Here is a 21,404-nt window from a genome sequence, read left to right on the forward strand (position 1 = left end):
CACTACATAGGGAATAAGGTGTGATTTGGGATGTAGCCTAGGAATCAATATCTCCATCTCCAATCCAAGAGGGCGGAGTCAGGCAACACACATATATCTGACGGAAGTGCTTGAGTCAGCGGCTCCCAACTCCCTTGAAGATGCCGTGAAATTGTGCGGCTGCTGCAATATGATCTGCATATTAGAACACACGCTGACCTTAATTCAGAAAGCTGGGCGTTCGTTCCCTATACAGTGCCCTATTTTTCACCGGGGTCCATAGGGCTCTCTGGTCAAAAGTAGTGCACTATGCAGGGAATAGGGTGCCATTTGAAGTGCTTTGAAAGGCTGTTCATGACACACATCAACACCATCATCCCAGACACCCTGGACCCACACTCAATTTCCATACCGCCCCAACAGATCCACAGATGACGCAATCTCAATTGCACTTCACACTGCCCTCTTCCACATGGACAAGAGGAAAATAACTACGTGAGAAAGCTGTTCATTGACTAAAGCTCAGCGTTCAACACCATAGCCCCCTCCAAGCTCATCACTAAGTTTGGGAAACCTGGGACTGAACACTTCCCTCTGCAACTGGATCCTAGACTTCCTGACGGGCCGGCCCCAGGTGATGAGGGTAGGCAACACCACCTCCGCCACACTGACCCTCAACACGGGGGCCCCTCAGGGATGTGTGCTTAGTCCCCTTCTGTGCTCCCTGTTCACCCCCAACTGATAATCGTAGACTATAGGAGAAAGATCGGAGAACACACCATCCACATCGACAGGGCTGTTGTGGAGCGGGTCGAGAGCTTCAAGTTCTTTGGCGTCCACATCGCTAAGGACTTAACCTGGTCCACATACACCCACAAAGTCGTGAAGAGGGTACGGCAGTGCCTCTTACCCTCGAGGCTGAAAAGATTTTGCATGAGCCTTCAGATCCTCAAAAAGTTTTACAGCTGCACCATCGAGAGCATCTTGACTGGCTGCATCACCGCTTTGTATGGCAATTGCATCGTCCTTGACCGCAAAGCTCTACAGAGGGTGGTGCGGACAGCCCAATACATCACTGGGGCCGAACTCCCTGCCATCCAAGTCCTATATACCGGTGGTGTCAGAGGAAGGCCCAAAAATTCCCAAAAATTCCCAAAGACTCTAACCACCCAAGCCATAGACTGCTCAATCTGTTATCATCCAGCTAACGGTATCGGAGTATCACTCTCAGACCAACAGGCTCCTTCTACCCCCAGGCCATAAGCCATAGCCAGACTGCTAAATAGCCAGACTGCTAAATAGTAAATTAATGGTACCCAAACTATCTGCACTGACCCTACGCACACTCACTATACATACACATCATATACACACTCACTAGACTATATATACACACTATATACATACTCACTAGACTATATATACACACCATGTACACACTCACTAGACTATATATACACACTATATGCATACTCACTATACATACACATCATATACACACTCACTAGACTATATATACACACTATAGACATACTCACTAGACTATATATACACACCATGTACACACTCACTAGACTATATATACACACTATATACATACTCACTAGACTATATATACACACTATATACATACTCACTAGACTATATATACACACCATGTACACACTCACTAGACTATATATACACACTATATGCATACTCACTATACATACACATCATATACACACTCACTAGACTATATATACACACTATATACATACTCACTAGACTATATATACACACCATGTACACACTCACTAGACTATATATACACACTATATACATACTCACTAGACTATATATACACACTATATACATACTCACTATACATACACATCATATACACACTCACTAGACTATATATACACACTATATACATACTCACTAGACTATATATACACACCATGTACACACTCACTAGACTATATATACACACTATAGACATACTCACTATACATACACATCATATACACACTCACTAGACTATATATACACACTATATACATACTCACTAGACTATATATACACACCATGTACATACTCACTAGACTATACATACACACCATGTACACACTCACTAGACTATATATACACACTATACTGTATACACACTCACTAGTCTATATATACACACCATATACACACTCACTAGACTATATACACACACTATATACATACTCACTAGACTATATATACACACTATATACTCACTCACTAGACTATATATACACACCATATACACACTCACTAGACTATATATACACACTATACTGTATACACACTCACTAGACTATATATACACACCATATACACACTCACTAGACTATATATACACACCATATACACACTCACTAGACTATACATACACATCATATACACACTCACTAGAATATATATCCACACCATATACAGTCGGAAGTTTACATACACCTTAGCCAAATACATTGAAACTCAGTTTTTCACAATTTCTGACATTAATCTTAGTAAAAATTAGGATTAAATTGTTTACTTGGGTCAAACATTTCGGGTAGCCTTCCACAAGCTTCCCACAATAAGTTGGGTGAATTTTGGCCCATTCCTCCTGACAGAGCTGGTGTAACTGAGTCAGGTTTTTAGGCCTCCTTGCTCGCACACGCTTTTTCAGTTCTGCCCACACATTTTCTATAGGATTGAGGTCAGCGCTTTGTGATAGCCACTTCAATACCTTGACTTTGTTGTCCTTAAGCCATTTTGCCACAACTTTAGAAGTATGCTTGGGGTCATTTTCCATTTGGAAGACCCATTTGCGACCAAGCTTTAACTTCCTGATTGATGTCTTGATGTTGCTTCAATATATCCACATAATTTCCCTTCTTCATGATGCCATCTATTTTGTGAAGTGCACCAGTCCCTCCTGCAGCAAACACCCCCACAACATGATGCTGCCACCCCCGTGCTTCACGGTTGGGATGGTGTTCTTTGGCTTGCAAGCCTCTCCCTTTTTCCTCCAAACATAACGATGGTCATTATGGCCAAACAGTTCTATTTTTATTTCATCAGACCAGAGGACATTTCTCCAAAAAGTATGATCTTTGTCCCCATGTTCAGTTGCAAACCGTAGTCTGGCTTTTTTATGGCGGTTTTGGAGCAGTGGCTTCATCCTTACTGCCTTTCAGGTTGTAGCGATATCGGACTTGTTTTACTGTGAATATAAATACTTTTGTACCTGTTTCTTCCAGCATCTTCACAAAGTTCTGTGCTGTTGTTCTGGGATTGATTTGCACTTTTCACACCAAAGTACGTTCATCTCTAGGAGACAGAACGCGTCTCCTTCCTGAGCGGTATGACGGCTATGTGGTCCCATGGTGTTTATACTTGCGTACTATTGTTTGTACAGATGAACGTGGTACCTTCAGGCGTTTGGAAATTGTCCCAAGGATGAACCAGACTTGTGGAGGTCTACATTTTTTTTCTGAGGTCTTTTGATTTTCCAATGATGTCAAGCAAAGAGGCACTGAGTTTGAAGGTAGGCCTTGAAATACATCCACAGGTACACCTCCAATTGACTCAAATTATGTCAATTAGCATATAAGAAGCTTCTAAAGCCATGACATCATTTTCTGGAATTTTCCAAGCTGTTTAAAGGCACAGTCAACTTAGTGTATGTAAACTTCTGACCCACTGGAATTGTGATTCAGTGAATGATAAGTGAAATAATCTGTCTGTATACAGTTGTTGGAAAAAATCCTACAATGTGATTTTCTGGATTTTTTTTCTCATTTTGTCTGTCATAGTTGAAGTGTACCTATGATGAAAATTACAGGCCTCTCTCATCTTTTTAAGTGGTAGAACTTGCACAATTGGTGGCTGACTAAATACTTTTTTGCCCCACTGTAGCTCCACAGTGATCTGGTACTGGTACTTCCTGTATATAGCTCCATTCTTGTGTATTGTATTTTATTCCTCTTGGGTTAGTTACTATTTTATTTTTTATTATTCATTTTAAACTCTGCATCGTTGGGAAAGGTTTGTAAGCAAACATTTCCCTGTTAAATCTACACCTGTTGTATTTGGCACATGCGATAAATACAATTGGATTTGATTTGATCCATTTGGAACGCAGCCCTGGTAAGATGCACTGCCTGCCTGCCTGCCGCTGAGCAGAAAAACTTAACTTTCCTTGTATATAAAGTGCCAGTTACGTGATCACGTGATGTCAACACAAACAAGGTACCGCTGGCCCCGAGACATCTTCTTCAAACAAGGTACCGCTGGCCCCGAGACATCTTCTTCAAACAAGGTACCGCTGGCCCCGAGACATCTTCTTCAAACAAGGTACCGCTGGCCCCGAGACATCTTCTTCAAACAAGGTACCGCTGGCCCCGAGACATCTTCTTCAAACAAGGTACCGCTGGCCCCGAGACATCTTCTTCAAACAAGGTACCGCTGGCCCCGAGACATCTTCTTCAAACAAGGTACCGCTGGCCCCGAGACATCTTCTTCAAACAAGGTACCGCTGGCCCCGAGACATCTTCTTCAAACAAGGTACCGCTGGCCCCGAGACATCTTCTTCAAACAAGGTACCGCTGGCCCCCAGACATCTTCTTCAAACAAGGTACCGCTGGCCCCGAGACATCTTCTTCAAACAAGGTACCGCTGGCCCCGAGACATCTTCTTCAAACAAGGTACCGCTGGCCCCGAGACATCTTCTTCAAACAAGGTACCGCTGGCCCCGAGACATCTTCTTCAAACAAGGTACCGCTGGCCCCGAGACATCTTCTTCAAACAAGGTACCGCTGGCCCCGAGACATCTTCTTCAAACAAGGTACCGCTGGCCCCGAGACATCTTCTTCAAACAAGGTACCGCTGGCCCCGAGACATCTTCTTCAAACAAGGTACCGCTGGCCCCGAGACATCTTCTTCAAACAAGGTACCGCTGGCCCCGAGACATCTTCTTCAAACAAGGTACCGCTGGCCCCGAGACATCTTCTTCTTCACCAGGAGTTTGATGCATTGCCCTCAGGACTATGTTACCGGGCAGACACCAGGGCCCAAAATAAATGAAGCCAAATGATCCTTTTTCCCAGCGGCGGTAAGGCTCCTGAATGTTTACAACCACATGCAGCTAGTGGAGTTATGTCACAAATGCAGCTAGTGGAGTTATGTCACAAATGCAGCTGGTAGAGTTATGTCACACATGCAGCTGGTGGAGTTATGTCACACATGCAGCTGGTGGAGTTATGTCACACATGCAGCTGGTGGAGTTATGTCACAAATGCAGCTGGTGGAGTTATGTCAAAAATGCAGCTAGTGGAGTTATGTCACACATGCAGCTAGTGGAGTTATGTCACACATGCAGCTGGTGGAGTTATGTCACACATGCAGCTGGTGGAGTTATGTCACAAATGCAGCTGGTGGAGTTATGTCACAAATGCAGCTGGTGGAGTTATGTCACAAATGCAGCTGGTGGAGTTATGTCACAAATGCAGCTGGTGGAGTTATGTCACAAATGCAGCTGGTGGAGTTATGTCACAAATGCAGCTGGTGGAGTTATGTCACAAATGCAGCTGGTGGAGTTATGTCACAAATGCAGCTGGTGGAGTTATGTCACAAATGCAGCTGGTGGAGTTATGTCACACATGCAGCTAGTGGAGTTATGTCACACATGCAGCTGGTGGAGTTATGTCACAAATGCAGCTAGTGGAGTTATGTCACACATGCAGCTGGTGGAGTTATGTCACAAATGCAGCTGGTGGAGTTATGTCACAAATGCAGCTGGTGGAGTTATGTCACACATGCAGCTAGTGGAGTTATGTCACAAATGCAGCTAGTGGAGTTATGTCACAAATGCAGCTGGTGGAGTTATGTCACACATGCAGCTAGTGGAGTTATGTCACAAATGCAGCTGGTGGAGTTATGTCACAAATGCAGCTGGTGGAGTTATGTCACACATGCAGCTAGTGGAGTTATGTCACAAATGCAGCTGGTGGAGTTATGTCACACATGCAGCTGGTGGAGTTATGTCACACATGCAGCTGGTGGAGTTATGTCACACATGCAGCTGGTGGAGTTATGTCACACATGCAGCTGGTGGAGTTATGTCACACATGCAGCTGGTGGAGTTATGTCACACATGCAGCTGGTGGAGTTATGTCACAAATGCAGCTAGTGGAGTTATGTCACAAATGCAGCTGGTGGAGTTATGTCACAAATGCAGCTGGTGGAGTTATGTCACAAATGCAGCTGGTGGAGTTATGTCACAAATGCAGCTGGTGGAGTTATGTCACAAATGCAGCTGGTGGAGTTATGTCACAAATGCAGCTGGTGGAGTTATGTCACAAATGCAGCTGGTGGAGTTATGTCACAAATGCAGCTGGTGGAGTTATGTCACAAATGCAGCTGGTGGAGTTATGTCACAAATGCAGCTGGTGGAGTTATGTCAAAAATGCAGCTGGTGGAGTTATGTCACAAATGCAGCTGGTGGAGTTATGTCACACATGCAGCTGGTGGAGTTATGTCACAAATGCAGCTGGTGGAGTTATGTCACAAATGCAGCTAGTGGAGTTATGTCACACATGCAGCTAGTGGAGTTATGTAACAAATGCAGCTGGTGGAGTTATGTCACACATGCAGCTGGTGGAGTTATGTCACACATGCAGCTAGTGGAGTTATGTCAAAAATGCAGCTGGTGGAGTTATGTCACACATGCAGCTGGTGGAGTTATGTCACAAATGCAGCTGGTGGAGTTATGTCACAAATGCAGCTAGTGGAGTTATGTCACACATGCAGCTAGTGGAGTTATGTCACAAATGCAGCTGGTGGAGTTATGTCACACATGCAGCTGGTGGAGTTATGTCACACATGCAGCTAGTGGAGTTATGTCACAAATGCAGCTGGTGGAGTTATGTCACAAATGCAGCTGGTGGAGTTATGTCACAAATGCAGCTGGTGGAGTTATGTCACAAATGCAGCTGGTGGAGTTATGTCACACATGCAGCTGGTGGAGTTATGTCACAAATGCAGCTGGTGGAGTTATGTCACAAATGCAGCTAGTGGAGTTATGTCACACATGCAGCTGGTGGAGTTATGTCACACATGCAGCTGGTGGAGTTATGTCACACATGCAGCTGGTGGAGTTATGTCACAAATGCAGCTGGTGGAGTTATGTCACAAATGCAGCTGGTGGAGTTATGTCACACATGCAGCTAGTGGAGTTATGTCACACATGCAGCTGGTGGAGTTATGTCACAAATGCAGCTGGTGGAGTTATGTCACACATGCAGCTGGTGGAGTTATGTCACAAATGCAGCTGGTGGAGTTATGTCACACATGCAGCTGGTGGAGTTATGTCACAAATGCAGCTGGTGGAGTTATGTCACACATGCAGCTAACACAGACATATGGAAATGTCTGCTCTACCCAAAATTACAACCAATTAATTGCAGCATTACCACAAAAATGGAAGAGGCAAGTAGAAGGGGAAATTATGTAAGGAATTTGTATGTCGGCCCTGTATTAAAGAACATAAATGGTTAAAGAAAAGTGTGATAAATAAAAACATTTACCAATTTCATTTAAGGACCAACAAACTGACAGCTGTGCCATATAAATTGCAAAATAGTTGGGAAGAGATTTTGGATGTACCCATTCCATGGCACATGGTTTATGAATTGATGCGCAAAACAACGCCGGATGCAAAACTTTGAATTTTTCAATTTAAATTACTATACAAAATTCTTGCAACTAATAGAATGTTATATATATGGGGGATACAATCTTCCCAGCTCTGCAGATTCTGCTGTGAGGAGTCAGAGTCATTAGATCATTTATTTTGGTATTGTCCATATGTAGCTTGTTTTTGGTCACAGGTCCAGGAATGGCTGAAGAATTGCAACATTTACCTAGAGCTAATGCTGCAGATAGCAATACTGGGTGATTTGAAAAGCCATAGTCAATCAATCAATAATATAATTATTATTTTAGCAAAATTGTTTATTTTTAATTTACAATCTGTAGAAGCTATGAGAATAGAAAGGTTCAATTATTTTTGTGAAGCATCACAGCACAGTTGAAAAATATATGGCAAATAGAAATCCAAAATGGCTGATGTTGAGAGATAGATGGGAGAGGTTGAAGGGAACTGAAGGGTGGGACTAATAACAAGATAAACAATGTAAAACATACGGGGTCTGTAAAATGTATATAGGTCCAGAACTGTTGTGAAATAGCACAGTTACAAATAGAAATCAAACTGGATGGACATCAGAAATAGAGGAAGGACTAAGAACAAACAAAAAATAACTATTGTAAAATAGACTGTCTGTAAAATGTGTATAAGATGTATAAACTGAAGGTAGAAGCCGAAGTGTTTATTAGTTTACTTCAATTGGGGGATCGGCGGTAGGGTTTGCGGGGAATAATAATAAAGGTATATTCTTTAAAACAGTAAAGTATGTATGTCTATATAGGTATGTGTATGTATATATGTGTATATGTAGGCATGCGTGTATGGATATATATATATATATATTTACCAAAAAAGATATGGGGGATTGGAAATGATGCAGACAATTACATTGATGGAACCAATATTCTTTCCGCAATATTAAGCTGATACACCCCTATAAAAAATGTATTCATTTAATTTAATTTTAAAGATGTTTTAAAAAACACAAGCAGCACCAGTGGGCTGGCATACAGTTGACATAGTAGATGACAGATTGTGCTGATGTGTATAGTGTATATAGTGTACAGTTGACATTGTAGATAACAGATTGTGCTGATGTGTATATAGTGTACAGTTGACATAGTAGATGACAGATTGTGCTGATGTGTATAGTGTATATAGTGTACAGTTGACATAGTAGATGACAGATTGTGCTGATGTGTATAGTGTATATAGTGTACAGTTGACATTGTAGATAACAGATTGTGCTGATATGTAAAGTGTATAGTAGTTATTGTCTGTATGTGTCCTTGTCTATGTTTTGGCACAGAGCCGCAATCAGAATTTACCCCACGAGGATAATAAAGACATTATCTTATTATCTTGCAGGGACAGACAACTCCTTAGTCTTATTTCTTAGCCATTTAATCCAATGCTACGAGGATCCCAAAATAGGATTTAATTTAATTGTGTAAAAAATATAATCAACTAAAAAAAAGAGTGTCCCTTCAGGCTGAGTGATGTACCTGATTATCGTAACATGGTCAGCCACATTCATACATGCTCTCAGTCCCATGGACAGCAGGCTCAGTCCCATGGACAGCAGGCTCAGTCCCATGGACAGCAGGCTCAGTCCCATGGACAGCAGGCTCAGTCCCATAGACAGCAGGCTCAGTCCCATGGACAGCAGGCTCAGTCCCATGGACAGCAGGCTCAGTCCCATGGACAGCAGGCTCAGTCCCATGGACAGCACGCTCAGTCCCATGGACAGCAGGCTCAGTCCCATGGACAGCAGGCTCAGTCCCATGGACAGCAGGCTCAGTCCCATGGACAGCAGGCTCAGTCCCATGGACAGCAGGCTCAGTCCCATGGACAGCACGCTCAGTCCCATGGACAGCAGGCTCAGTCCCATGGACAGCAGGCTCAGTCCCATGGACAGCAGGCTCAGTCCCATGGACAGCAGGCTCAGTCCCATGGACAGCAGGCTCAGTCCCATGGACAGCAGGCTCAGTCCCATAGACAGCAGGCTCAGTCCCATGGACAGCAGGCTCAGTCCCATAGACAGCAGGCTCAGTCCCATGGACAGCAGGCTCAGTCCCATGGACAGCAGGCTCAGTCCCATAGACAGCAGGCTCAGTCCCATGGACAGCAGGCTCAGTCCCATGGACAGCAGGCTCAGTCCCATAGACAGCAGGCTCAGTCCCATGGACAGCAGGCTCAGTCCCATAGACAGCAGGCTCCGTCCCATGGACAGCAGGCTCAGTCCCATAGACAGCAGGCTCAGTCCCATGGACAGCAGGCTCAGTCCCATAGACAGCAGGCTCAGTCCCATGGACAGCAGGCTCAGTCCCATGGACAGCAGGCTCAGTCCCATGGACAGCAGGCTCAGTCCCATGGACCGCAGGCTTAGTCCCATGGACAGCAGGCTCAGTCCCATAGACAGCAGGCTCAGTCCCATGGACAGCAGGCTCAGTCCCATGGACAGCAGGCTCAGTCCCATGGACAGCAGGCAGAGTGGCTCAAATCAAATCAAATCACATTTTATCAAATCAAATCAAATTTTATTTTTCACATACACATGGTTAGCAGATGTTAATGTGAGTGTAGCGAAATGCTTGTGCTTCTAGTTCCGACAATGCAGTAATAACCAACAAGTAATCTAGCTAACAATTCCAAAACTACTACCTTATACACATAAGTGTAAGGGGATAAAGAATATGTACATAAATATATATGAGTGGGCCTGTTGTTATGAAGTAAAGTGTTGCTTCCCAAATTGCACCCTGGCTATTTAGGTTAGACCTCAACAGTAGACAGAGTAGAGGGATACTGTTCACCCACATTCAGTACGGTGATAATAGCAAATTCACTTGTTTCTGGATGTAACTCAGACAATCATGTGTCTATGAAAAAAATAAAACAAAACCCTAAAGTAATGATCACAGTTATCTGGCAATGAGTTATTTCAGTGAATGATCTAAACTGGCAATATACAGTCACATCCTGATCAACTTCACCTCGTTTGGCTTGTCTCCACGCCCCTCCAGGTGTCGGCCATCTTCCCCATTATATCCCCTCTGTATTTATACCTGTGTTCTCTGTTTGTCTGTTGCCAGTTCATCCTGTTTGTCAAGTCAACCAGGGGTTGTGTGTCTCAGCTCCTGCTTTTCCCAGTCTCTCTTTTTCTCACCCTCCTGGTTTTGACTCTGAGCCCCCCTGCCTGACCACTCTGCCGGACCCTGACTCTGAGCCCGCCTGCCTGACCACTCTGCCTGACCCTGACTCTGAGCCCGCCTGCCTGACCACTCTGCCTGACCCTGACTCTGAGCCCGCCTGCCTGACCACTCTGCCTGACCCTGACTCTGAGCCCGCCTGCCTGACCACTCTGCCTGACCCTGACCCTGACCCTGAGCCTGCCTACCGACCTGTACCTTTACCCCACCTCTGGATTACTGACCTCTGCCTGCCTTGACCTGCCTATTGCCTATTGCCAGACCATGTAAACAGCAGCACAGGACGCTGGGTAGAGAAGCTTACTGTACGTGATGCCTTGAGAGCGTAACCAACCACCACACTGTAAACAGCTCAGGCGCCCTGTACTGCACACACACCCTGCAGAGTGAGGATTCCTCTGGACAAGTGTATGGGTATGTGCACACTTGTCCAGAGGAATCCTCACTCTGCGGAGTGTGTGTGTACAGTGCACAGAGCCTGAGCTGTTTACACTAATGTCTGTGTTGATAATACATATTACACACCTGGTGGTAGTGTATAAACTGAATGCGTCTCAAATGGCATCCTATTCCCTATTTAGTGCACTACTTTTGACCAGGGCCCATAGGGCTTTAGGCTGTGTACCTGTCTGTGTGTTGGTAGAGATGCTTGTGGTGGAGGGGTGGACTGACCCAATGGAAAGACGAGTGCCCTCTTTAAACATGGGTTCACATCGCAATGTAAACAAGCCAACAGTGCAGAATGGCGGCAGCTGTACATTATTCCTCATATCACAGCATAAAGCACCCTATTCCCTATATAGTGCACTACTTTTGACTAAGGACCATAGGGAATGTAGAGAATAGGGTGCCATTTGGAGCACAGACCTCATATTCGATCATATCACAGTGGTGCAGAAGCCTCAGTGTTCGTTCTACAGCCCTGGAAGGAAGGAAATGAGGAGACAGAAGAAAACACCCTCCTGCGCAGTGCAGACGGAGTGGCTCGGCTTTACATGCAACGCCGAAGGGCCCGGAGAGAAAGGAAAAGGGAGGGAAGGTATGGAGTGGGGGGGGGGGGGGGGGACTCACCCGCTATCCGTGGCGAGAGAATCTCCCAGGGGCTGTGCTAGGCTGTCACCTAGGTTACCGCCGCCAGCTTCTTTTCTCCTTTGGTTCCTTTCCCCGCCACTCTCATTGTCCCCGCTGCCGGGGTAGACCTTCGCCAGTAGTGCCTGCCTGCTGCTGCTCCTGAAGACACAGGCCCCCCTGTCTGCTGCCTGTTCATACCCGTTCAGTGAGCCAACACGACCAGGCCTCTGGTTCTCTGCCGCTGGGATTTCACGGTGGCAGTCGGTCGTGGCGGCGACGTGGTGCTGTTTCTCGCAAGGTGCGGAGGCGGATGAAGTTGAAGAGGGGCAGGGGACGCTCGTCTTGGGCAATTTGTATCCGTGTGAAATGAGGAGGTCGTCCACGCTGTACATGGTGCTGTGTGTCTCTCTGTCTGGCTTGGCAGCAGGAGGGCGAAGGGGTTTCTGCTGTTCTTATGCTCAGTGCTGCTGGTGGGAGCTGGAGCAGAGCTGTTCAGTAGAGGCCATCACTATGGGGAGAAGAGAAACGGGGAAAAAGGTAACGTTTAGCTTTTAGCATCTCATCTTCAGAAATACAGATACCCAGTGCTTGTACGGGACACTAATGTAGGTACACTATACTGTAAATAAGGCGAGAACAAACAGGGAGAGTGAAACAGGAAGAAGATCACGTTCTGTCAGCGCTGTCCCAAAAGTGCACTACTATTGACCATCTACAGTATGTCCCAAATAGTATCCTATTCCCTACAGTATAAAGTGCACTACTATTGACCAGGGCTCAGGTCAAAAGCAGTGCCCTATAGAGGGAGCACGTGCCATTTTGGGATGCCATTTTGGGATGCAACTTAAGTGATCATGTCTTCACAGTACTGTGTGTATGGAATGATCAACAGTATGTTGGCTGCTGGAGAAAAGGGAAACAGATCTGATGAAGCTCCCCTGGTCGGCAGCCACAATAATACATGTGTTTACATGCAGATTTCACATTAGTCACACAGTGTGTTCCTGTGGGGCGACTTCACAGGATAAGAGAGGTCACTGGATACGTCCCAAATTGCACCCTAAGTGCACAACTTTTGACCAGAGCCCTACGGGACCTGGTTTCAAAGTAGTGCACTATTTAGGGACAGTAGTAGTGCACTAATAGGGTGCCATTTGGTTAGTAGACTATTTGTATTTGTAGATGTGTTCCTGTTACAGCCCAGTTACAACGATCAAACTCACGGAAGTCAATAATTTTCTAAAACACAGAATCTCTTCTAAAATAAATATAATTAATTACGTGAAAATGTATTTCCTTAAATCCTATACATGTATTTCCTGAAGCTAGGATAGCAGAGTTGCTTATAAAAACATCTGAAACCCTACCCTACTTCAAATGGTATCTTAAATGACCCCCCCCCCCCTAATTGTAAATCGCTCTGCTAAATAACTCAAATGTACAAATTCGTCTCAAGCTTGCAACAGAAATAACTCGTACTGCCTTCCACTGCAGGATTCCTGGGCTATACTGTGGCTGTGGGTGTGGTTGTGTGTACTGTATCTGCATGTGTGGTGTACGTGTGTTTCTCTCTCAACAGCCCAGCTTGCAAATACATTGCATTCGGAAAGTATTCAGACGTTACAACCTTATTCTAAAATTGATTAAATCGTTTTTTACCCTCGTAAATTTACACGCAATACCCCATAATGACGAAGCAAAAACAGGTTTTAAGAAATATAACATTTTCATAAGTATTCAGACCATTTACTCAGTACATTGAAGCCCCTTTGGCAGTTATTACAGCCTTGAGTCTTCTTGGGTATGACACTACAAGCTTGGCACACCTGTATTTGGGGAGTTACTCCCATTCTTCTCTGCAGATCCTCTCAAGCTCTGTCAGGTTGGATGGAGAGCGTCGCTGCACAATTATTTTCAGGTCTCTCCAGAGATGTTTGATCGGGTTCAACTCAGAGCTCTGGCTGGGCCACTCAAGGACATTCAGAGACTTGTCCCGAAGCCACTCCTGCGTTGTCTTGGCTGTGTGCTTTGGGTCGTTGTCCTGTTGGAAGATGAACTGTTGCCCCAGTCGTAGGTCCTGAGTGCTCTGGAGCAGGTTTTCATCAAGGATCTCTGTACTTTGCTCCATTCATATTTCCCTCGATCCTGACTGGTCTCCCAGTCCCTGCCGCTGAAAAACATCCCCACAGCATGATGCTGCCACCACCATGCTTCAACATAGGGATGGTGCCAGGTTTCCTCCAGACGTGACTCTTGGCATTCAGGCCAAAGAGTTCAATCTTGGTTTCATCAGACCAGATAATCTTGTTTCTCGTGGTCTGAGAGTCCTTTTGGTGTCTTTTGTCAAACTCCAAGCGGGTTGTCATGTGCCTTTTACTGAGGGGTGGCTTCCGTCTGGCCGCTCTACCATAAAGGCCTGATTGGTAGATTGCTGCAGAGATGAAATTCCTTCTGGAAGGTTCTCCCATCTCCACAGAGGAACTCTGGGGCACTGTCAGAGAGACCATGGGGTTCTTGGTCACCTCCCTGACCAAGGCCCTTCTCCCACGATTGCTCAGTTTGGCCAAGCGGCCAGCTCTAGAAAGAGTCTTGGTGGTTCCCAACTACTAGGCCACTGTGTTCTTGGGGACCTTCAATGCTGCAGGCATTTTTTGGTACCCTTCCCCAGATCTGTGCCTCGACACAATCCTGTCTTGGAGCTCTACGGCCAATTCCTTCGACCTCATGGCTTGATAATTGCTCTGACATGCAAGGTCAACTGTGGGACCTTATATAGACAGGTGTGTGCCTTTCCAATGTCCAATCAATTGAATTTACCACAGGCGGACTCCAATTAAGTTGTAGAAACTTCTCAAGGATGATCAATGGAAACAGGATGCACCTGAGCTCAATTTCCAGTCTCATAGCAAAGGGTCTGAATACTTATGTAAATAAGGTATTTCTGTTTTTATTTGTAATAACTTTGCATAAATGTGTAAAAACCTGTTTTCGCTTTGTCATTATGGGGTATTGTGTGTAGATTGAAAGCTGTAACGTAACAAAACGTGGAAAAAGAGAAGGGGTCTGAATACTTTCTGAACACATCGTATTAATTAGTGCCCATCACAGACTCAGCCTGCCTGGAGATGACAGTGGCAGGGCTTATAAAGCATCCATTCTGTGATCAAAGGCTTTGCACACATTAGCATGCTGATTATCAGGTTTGGACGTGATTAGTGGCTTTGCCATTCAGTTTTCATGAAAAAGTCGGCATTCAATGGACAAATGTCGAGTCATAGGCCATATGAGTGCCTGGCCAGACTAACACTGAGTTAGAATACACTTTTAATCTAGCCCAAGTGGTGCAGCGGTCTAAGGCACTGCATCTCAGTGCAAGAGGCATCACTACAGACTCTGGTTCGATTCCAGGCTGTATCACAACCGACCGTAATTGGGAGTCCCATAGGGCGCCGCACAATTGGCCCAGCATCGTTAGGGTTTGGCCGGGGTAGGCTGTCATTGTAAAATAAGAATTTGTTCTTAACCCACTTGCCCAGTTAAATAAAATATACAAACAAAAAGAGCTCTGGTGGAAGGTAAGTGCATTTGGGTGCCCTTTGGAACATCCTACTGTATGTAAACTCCTACTGTATGTAAACTCCTACTGTAAACTCCTTTCCGTTGACTCTCCAGGCAGATAGACTAGGTGTTTTAGGTACCCAGAAGATGATGAAGAAGAAATAATTGCTCTGTGCGCTGTGATTACTACTAACAACATTGATGCTAAATGTTGTTACTGATGTAATTATGTTATTGCTACACAGGTTTAAGTGCAATTTTAAAGGGGTAGTTCCCCTAAATTACTAAATTACATGTTAGTTTAAGATAGCATTTGGAAGACAGGCGCCAAGTAAACAAAACCAAAGCATTGATTGCTGTCTTACCTGGTCCATAGACTGCTTATAGGTCAAGGAAACCATGTTATTGTGTAATTTGGGTGGACTATCCCTTTAAACAGATCAGTGGCCTTGTGGTTAGTGTGTTTGCCCTGAGATTGGAAAGTTGGTAGTTCGATCCCTGGCCAATTCATACTAAAGACTTTAAAAATGGGACCCCGATGCTTCTCTGCTTGGCACTCAGCATTGAGGAGATTGATTGAGGGTAAGGCCCTGCGATACACTAATGTCCTGTCCAGGGGGTGTACTTGTACGTCAAGCTGTTCACTATGGATGCAAGGCCTGACCATCTATGATATCAAAATGACAGTGTTTATTGACATTTACTTTGTTTACAAATACTGGAGGTAAAAAAAATGTATATTTTGGGTTCTGATGGGGTACGACAAATAGACTAAGTTCATTTATAAGCTATATTCTACATGAATCCATGGGTACATATAATTTATTTACAGGTCAACAAATTGATGTAGCAACTGCAGATTACCCCTTTTAAGTGTTACCAAGAATTGAATAACTAAGATTCCTTTAACAGAATAAGTCCCCCTTTAAAACGACACAATAAGACATTATAGAGAGAGAATCAAAAACCGTGATGTACATACAATGGGTAAATTGTGACTGACTCTACAAATAACAATGAGTAGTTATTTATGATGCGTTGAGTCTCCTCCTTGACCAGGCCGACACAGGAACAGGTTACTGTAGCTCTCTCACAGTGTCCCTCAACCCATTCACCCTTTAAGGGGAGCACATTTACCTTCCAACCTTGTACTAAACACACTGGATTTTTTATTTTACCTTTATTTAACTAGGCAAGTCAGTTAAGAACAAATTCTTATTTTCAATGGCAGCCTAGGAACAGTGGGTTAACTGCCTTTGTTCAGGGGCAGAACAACAGATTTGTACCTTGTCAGCTCAGGGGTTTGAACTTGCAACCTTCCGGTTACTAGTCCAACGCGCTAACCACTAGGCTACCCTGCCGATTCAACAAATATGGTTTGGTGATGACTTGTATCAGGTATGTTAGTGCAGGACTGGAACAAAAAAACGACCCTCCCTGGATGAGTGTCCACAGAAATGGCTTGAGGACCCCTGCAATGCAAACCCATTAAAGGGACAATCTGGGATTCAAACAAAAACAAAATGGAAACCCTGCCGCTTGAGGGATGAGGCTGACAAAAAATGCAACCCCTCTCAAATTCATAAAGAATCGATGGCTATATATCATTAATTTAAAAGTCCAAAACAGGATGTATAAATCCCAGATGTCTCCTTTAATCTGCTTGTTCAAAACAGCTGTCCCTTTGCCATAAAACTAGCTGACACATACAGCACATCATTCATTCGCTTACACAAATGCACACAATTTCAAATTCAATGTAGTTGGGTAGTCAGTAACAGATGTCCGTGGAAACTTTAGCACTTTCAGTAGGACGTCAACACAAAGGCTAATGGGCCCTGGTCAAATGTAGTGTACTATAGAGGCTCTGGTCAAAAGTAGTGTACTATACAGGGAATAGGGTGCTATTTGGGATGCGGATAAAGTCTAGTTGCTCGTTATAAACAAGTCAAGTAAATGGCATAGTTTGTGGGGCGAAAGGGTAGTCAGGGTTCGGTAATTCTACTATTGCCATGTGTGTTTAATGTTTGATAATATAGTCATAGTATGGAGAAACATTTAACCTTGAAATGTTGTGGTAAGCCTATGGGGGGCCGGTTCCTGATAGTAGTTCTTACAATTATGTGAATAAATCTGTGCATGCATCCCAAATAGCACACTATTCCCCATATAGTGCACTACTTTTAACCACTATGGGCCCTGGTCAAAAGTAGTGCACTGTAAAGAGAATAATGATACTTCACATAAATGTCCATCCACATCATTTCACACTTTCTTAATTTCTATTTATATTCCAGCATATTCTCTTGACCTCAATTTGACCTTCGGACATTAAACATCATTTAAAAACCTTGTATACATCACAAATGGCACCGCATTCCCTATTATAGTGCACTACATTGACCAGGGCCCATAGAGGACTATATAGTAAATAGAAAGGCATGTCACTCCCCTTATGAGTCCTCAGTAAACACCCAAAGGTGGCACTTGAGATAGTAACATTGAGTAAATAACATCTTAAAATAATCTCTAATGTCTAGAATATTTTTCTAGAACCTCTAACGTCTAGAATAACGTCTAGAACTTCTAACATCTAGAATTAAGCAATATGGCCCGAGGGGGTGTGGCAAATGGCCAATATGCCATGACTGTTCTTAGGCACAACACAACACGCCCTTAACATGTACCACAAACCCACGAGGTGCCTTACTGCTATTATAATCTGATTAGCAACGTAATTAGAGCAGTAAAAATACATGTTTTGTCATACCCGTGGTATACGGTCTGATATACCAAGGCTGTCAGCCAATCAGCATTCAGGGCTGGAACCACCCAGTTTATAATAACGTTTAGAACCTCTAACGCCTAGAATAACCCATAGCCCCTTTGATGACTCCAGGCTCCTTGTGTGTTGTGTCAAACAGTTGAAGCACCTGCTGCCTGCCTCTCTACAATAACCTACAAAATATTTCCTTAAGGGTTTCATTTTGGAACTAGCACACCATGCAGGAGCATTGTAGAGGTCTGAATATAGGTAACCTAAGCCTTGTCCGAGCATAGAATAGTCCATAGGGGCAGAACTCCCTTCTCCTGTTCCAGTAGTGAGGCAGCTTGATGTACAAGCACACCCCTCGGACAGGATGCTAGTGAATATGGCAACTAAAATTGACACAGTAGATGAAAAGCACGTGCTCTATGACTCTCTCTGTTGCCATGGTGAAGAAAACCCGTAGACCAAACAAACTGTACAGACAGAAAAATAGTTTGGAGAAGATGAAGAAGGTGGCTACTGAAACCATTCAGTGTCGGTATCCGTAATGGCACCCTATCCCCTATATAGTGTATCACTTTTGACTAGGGCCAATATGGTTCATCTTTGAGCAAGGTCACCAGTGGAAACCATAGAAGAAGCACTTGGGCACATGTGTCTCCAGGTTGTATCCAAAATGGCACCCTATTCCCACAGGGCTCTGGTCAAATGTAGAGCACTATATAGGGAATGGGGTGTCATTTGGAATGCGCACATGTGCCTCCTTGTAGGCTCCAGCAGCAACTGCAATGACAAACAGTCACACACCGACTCACAAGACTAATACCCTGACTGATTCAACGCATGCAAGGAAAAATGGCAATGCTGAGGTTGTTGAAACCACATCAGAGATTCTGTCTGCTGTTGATCTGGCTCACACCTCTTCCTCCCCTCTTCTCCCCTCATCTCCCCTAATTTCCCCTCCCTCCCTTCCTCTCCCACCCCTCCTCTCTTCTCCCTCCCTTTCTTCTCCCTCTCTTCTCCCTCCCTCCCTATCTCCCCCTCCCTCCCTCTCTTCTCCCTCCCTCCCTATCTCCCCCTCCCTCCCTCTCTTCTCCCTCCCTCCCTATCTCCCCCTCCCTCCCTCTCCCCCTCCATCCCTCCCTCCTCCCCATCCTTCCCTCCCTTCCCCTCTACCCCTCCCTTCATTTCCCTCCCCCCTCCCCTCCCCTCCCTCCCTCCCCTGAGTAGTCAGGTAGTAAGTAGTGCATTGTGACACCGTGCAGCAACACCGTGCAGAAAAACCATGCAACCAACACCAGCCTGCATCCCTAATGACACATTTTCCCGATATAGTACACTTCTTTTGACCAATGCAAATAGGAAAGCAGCCTTTGCAACACCATGCAGCCTACCTCTGTGCTAATGATGGATATCTAAAAAGACCTGAAAGTAAGACAGACACTTTATCCTGTGTTGTTTTTTAAATGTCCTGTATTTCGGACCTATGACTTAAGCTAGTGTCTGAACTTTGACCCATGACTTAAGCTAGTGTCTGAATTTTGACCCATGACTTAGGCTAGTGTCTGAATTTTGACCCATGACTTAAGCTAGTGTCTGAATTTTGACCCATGACTTAGGCTAGTGTCTGAACTTTGACTCATGACTTAGGCTAGTGTCTGAACTTTGCTATCTAAGTTGAACCATAAGTTGAATACCACGTTTGGACCTTGTCCTGGATATATATAAAAACAAATAACATATGCATTACGCTTATTTTCATATATGATTCAACCTGCCTCTATAAAGGCATAACCGTCTGAAACAGAGAAGCCGCCACTGCCTATCAATAACTGATTATTCCTGTTACTATGTAGACTAGATAGATACATTATGGTTAGCTATAGAGCCTTGCTATACTGCAGTGTTAGATGGTACAGCCTACATATAATTGACTGTTAAGAATGATTTCTCAAGTCAGCTTTGCACTCCCATACAATACAAAACATTGCTTTACGCAGCAGGCTAGGTTACTGCAGGTATATACTAGCGCCTATGAAAAAAAAGGTATATACGTGCACACACACTAAGTTAAAAATGTAGTGAACGGTAGTGCATTAACAACGGTCGTTAGCCAAATTATAACCCCATTGCAATGTTACACGTCTCCCTAAAAAATACACCCCACCATGTCATCAAATACATATTCACATCGCGCCATCAATCGCTGTTTAACGTTGATCAATCGAAGGCTGAACATGTTCCGTGTGTGCAAGTTTAAAGCGCCGTTAATTATAAGGTTTGCAGATGCGTCTTAGCTGACTGTGTGTGTTTACCAAGACCCACACAGCCACCCTGCGCTACCGTGTACGTGAAGCAAAAATAGACAGCCCCTCCCCTGAAAAATTATATCTGCATGGCAAAGCATTATCAGAGTATAAAAAATGCATAAATATTTGCGAGATCATTATAAACGCGAAACGACAGAGATACGCATCCTACCTGGAAGATGCCTGGCGCGGCCGTTGCAGTTCCCCTGCGCCCAGCTTCAGTCGCCGAGAGAACTGCACAGCCCTTCTGCTGAGCATGCCTATTACGATAAGGAAGGAAAGACGCGCTGCCTGGACGGAGTGGAGTTTCCTCCACCAGCTCATCAGCCTGTGCTGTGCTGTGCGTTCGTCGTTCCTTTAAAAGGGATTTCAAAATGGTTTCTTCCAAACTGTGTAATAAGTTTTTTTTTTCTTGACAGAGGCGTCAATAAATGTTTTCCATATTATTGATTGTGTTTCAATGGAAGCATGTATCCATACATACCATTATGCCATAAATATATGTCTCTGAATACATTCATATATATACGTGAGTATTCATGGGTTTACACGTACTACACACACACACAACACACGATGATTATATTCCGTCATTAAAACCATAATTCCCCTCAATGTACAAGACAGTGTAATACGTGTGTAATTACTCTATATTACCTGAAAGCAGCTCACCCGTTCCACAATACATCTTATATACCCTTAGACTTGGTTTGACAAGGTGAGACCCTCATACAAAGAACCACATGAGGCCACATGTTGCCGATGTAGCATAGCACCTGCACTCCTTCTTCTTTCTGTGT

General features: G+C 44.4%; 1 protein-coding gene across 2 annotated transcripts in view; it reads right to left on the reverse strand.

The window, feature by feature from the left end:
- LOC110531013 (junctional protein associated with coronary artery disease homolog) overlaps positions 1-20,904 on the reverse strand; it is a 30,389-nt gene extending 9,485 nt beyond the window's left edge. The window contains exons 1-2 of one of the 2 annotated variants that reach the window (XM_036986477.1): positions 20,777-20,904; positions 11,968-12,475 (exon numbers count right to left, since the gene is read on the reverse strand). In XM_036986477.1, the coding sequence (XP_036842372.1) occupies positions 11,968-12,359 (392 nt within the window). In that variant the 5' untranslated portion in view covers positions 12,360-12,475; positions 20,777-20,904. Of the gene's footprint in view, positions 1-11,967; positions 12,499-20,776 lie in introns of those variants that run through there. The other variant, XM_036986478.1, reaches the window with a different exon arrangement.
- Positions 20,905-21,404: the final 500 nt, after the last annotated feature.

This window comes from Oncorhynchus mykiss, chromosome 8 (assembly GCF_013265735.2).
Source record: "Oncorhynchus mykiss isolate Arlee chromosome 8, USDA_OmykA_1.1, whole genome shotgun sequence".
In the NCBI taxonomy this organism is placed as follows: Eukaryota; Metazoa; Chordata; class Actinopteri; order Salmoniformes; family Salmonidae; genus Oncorhynchus; species Oncorhynchus mykiss.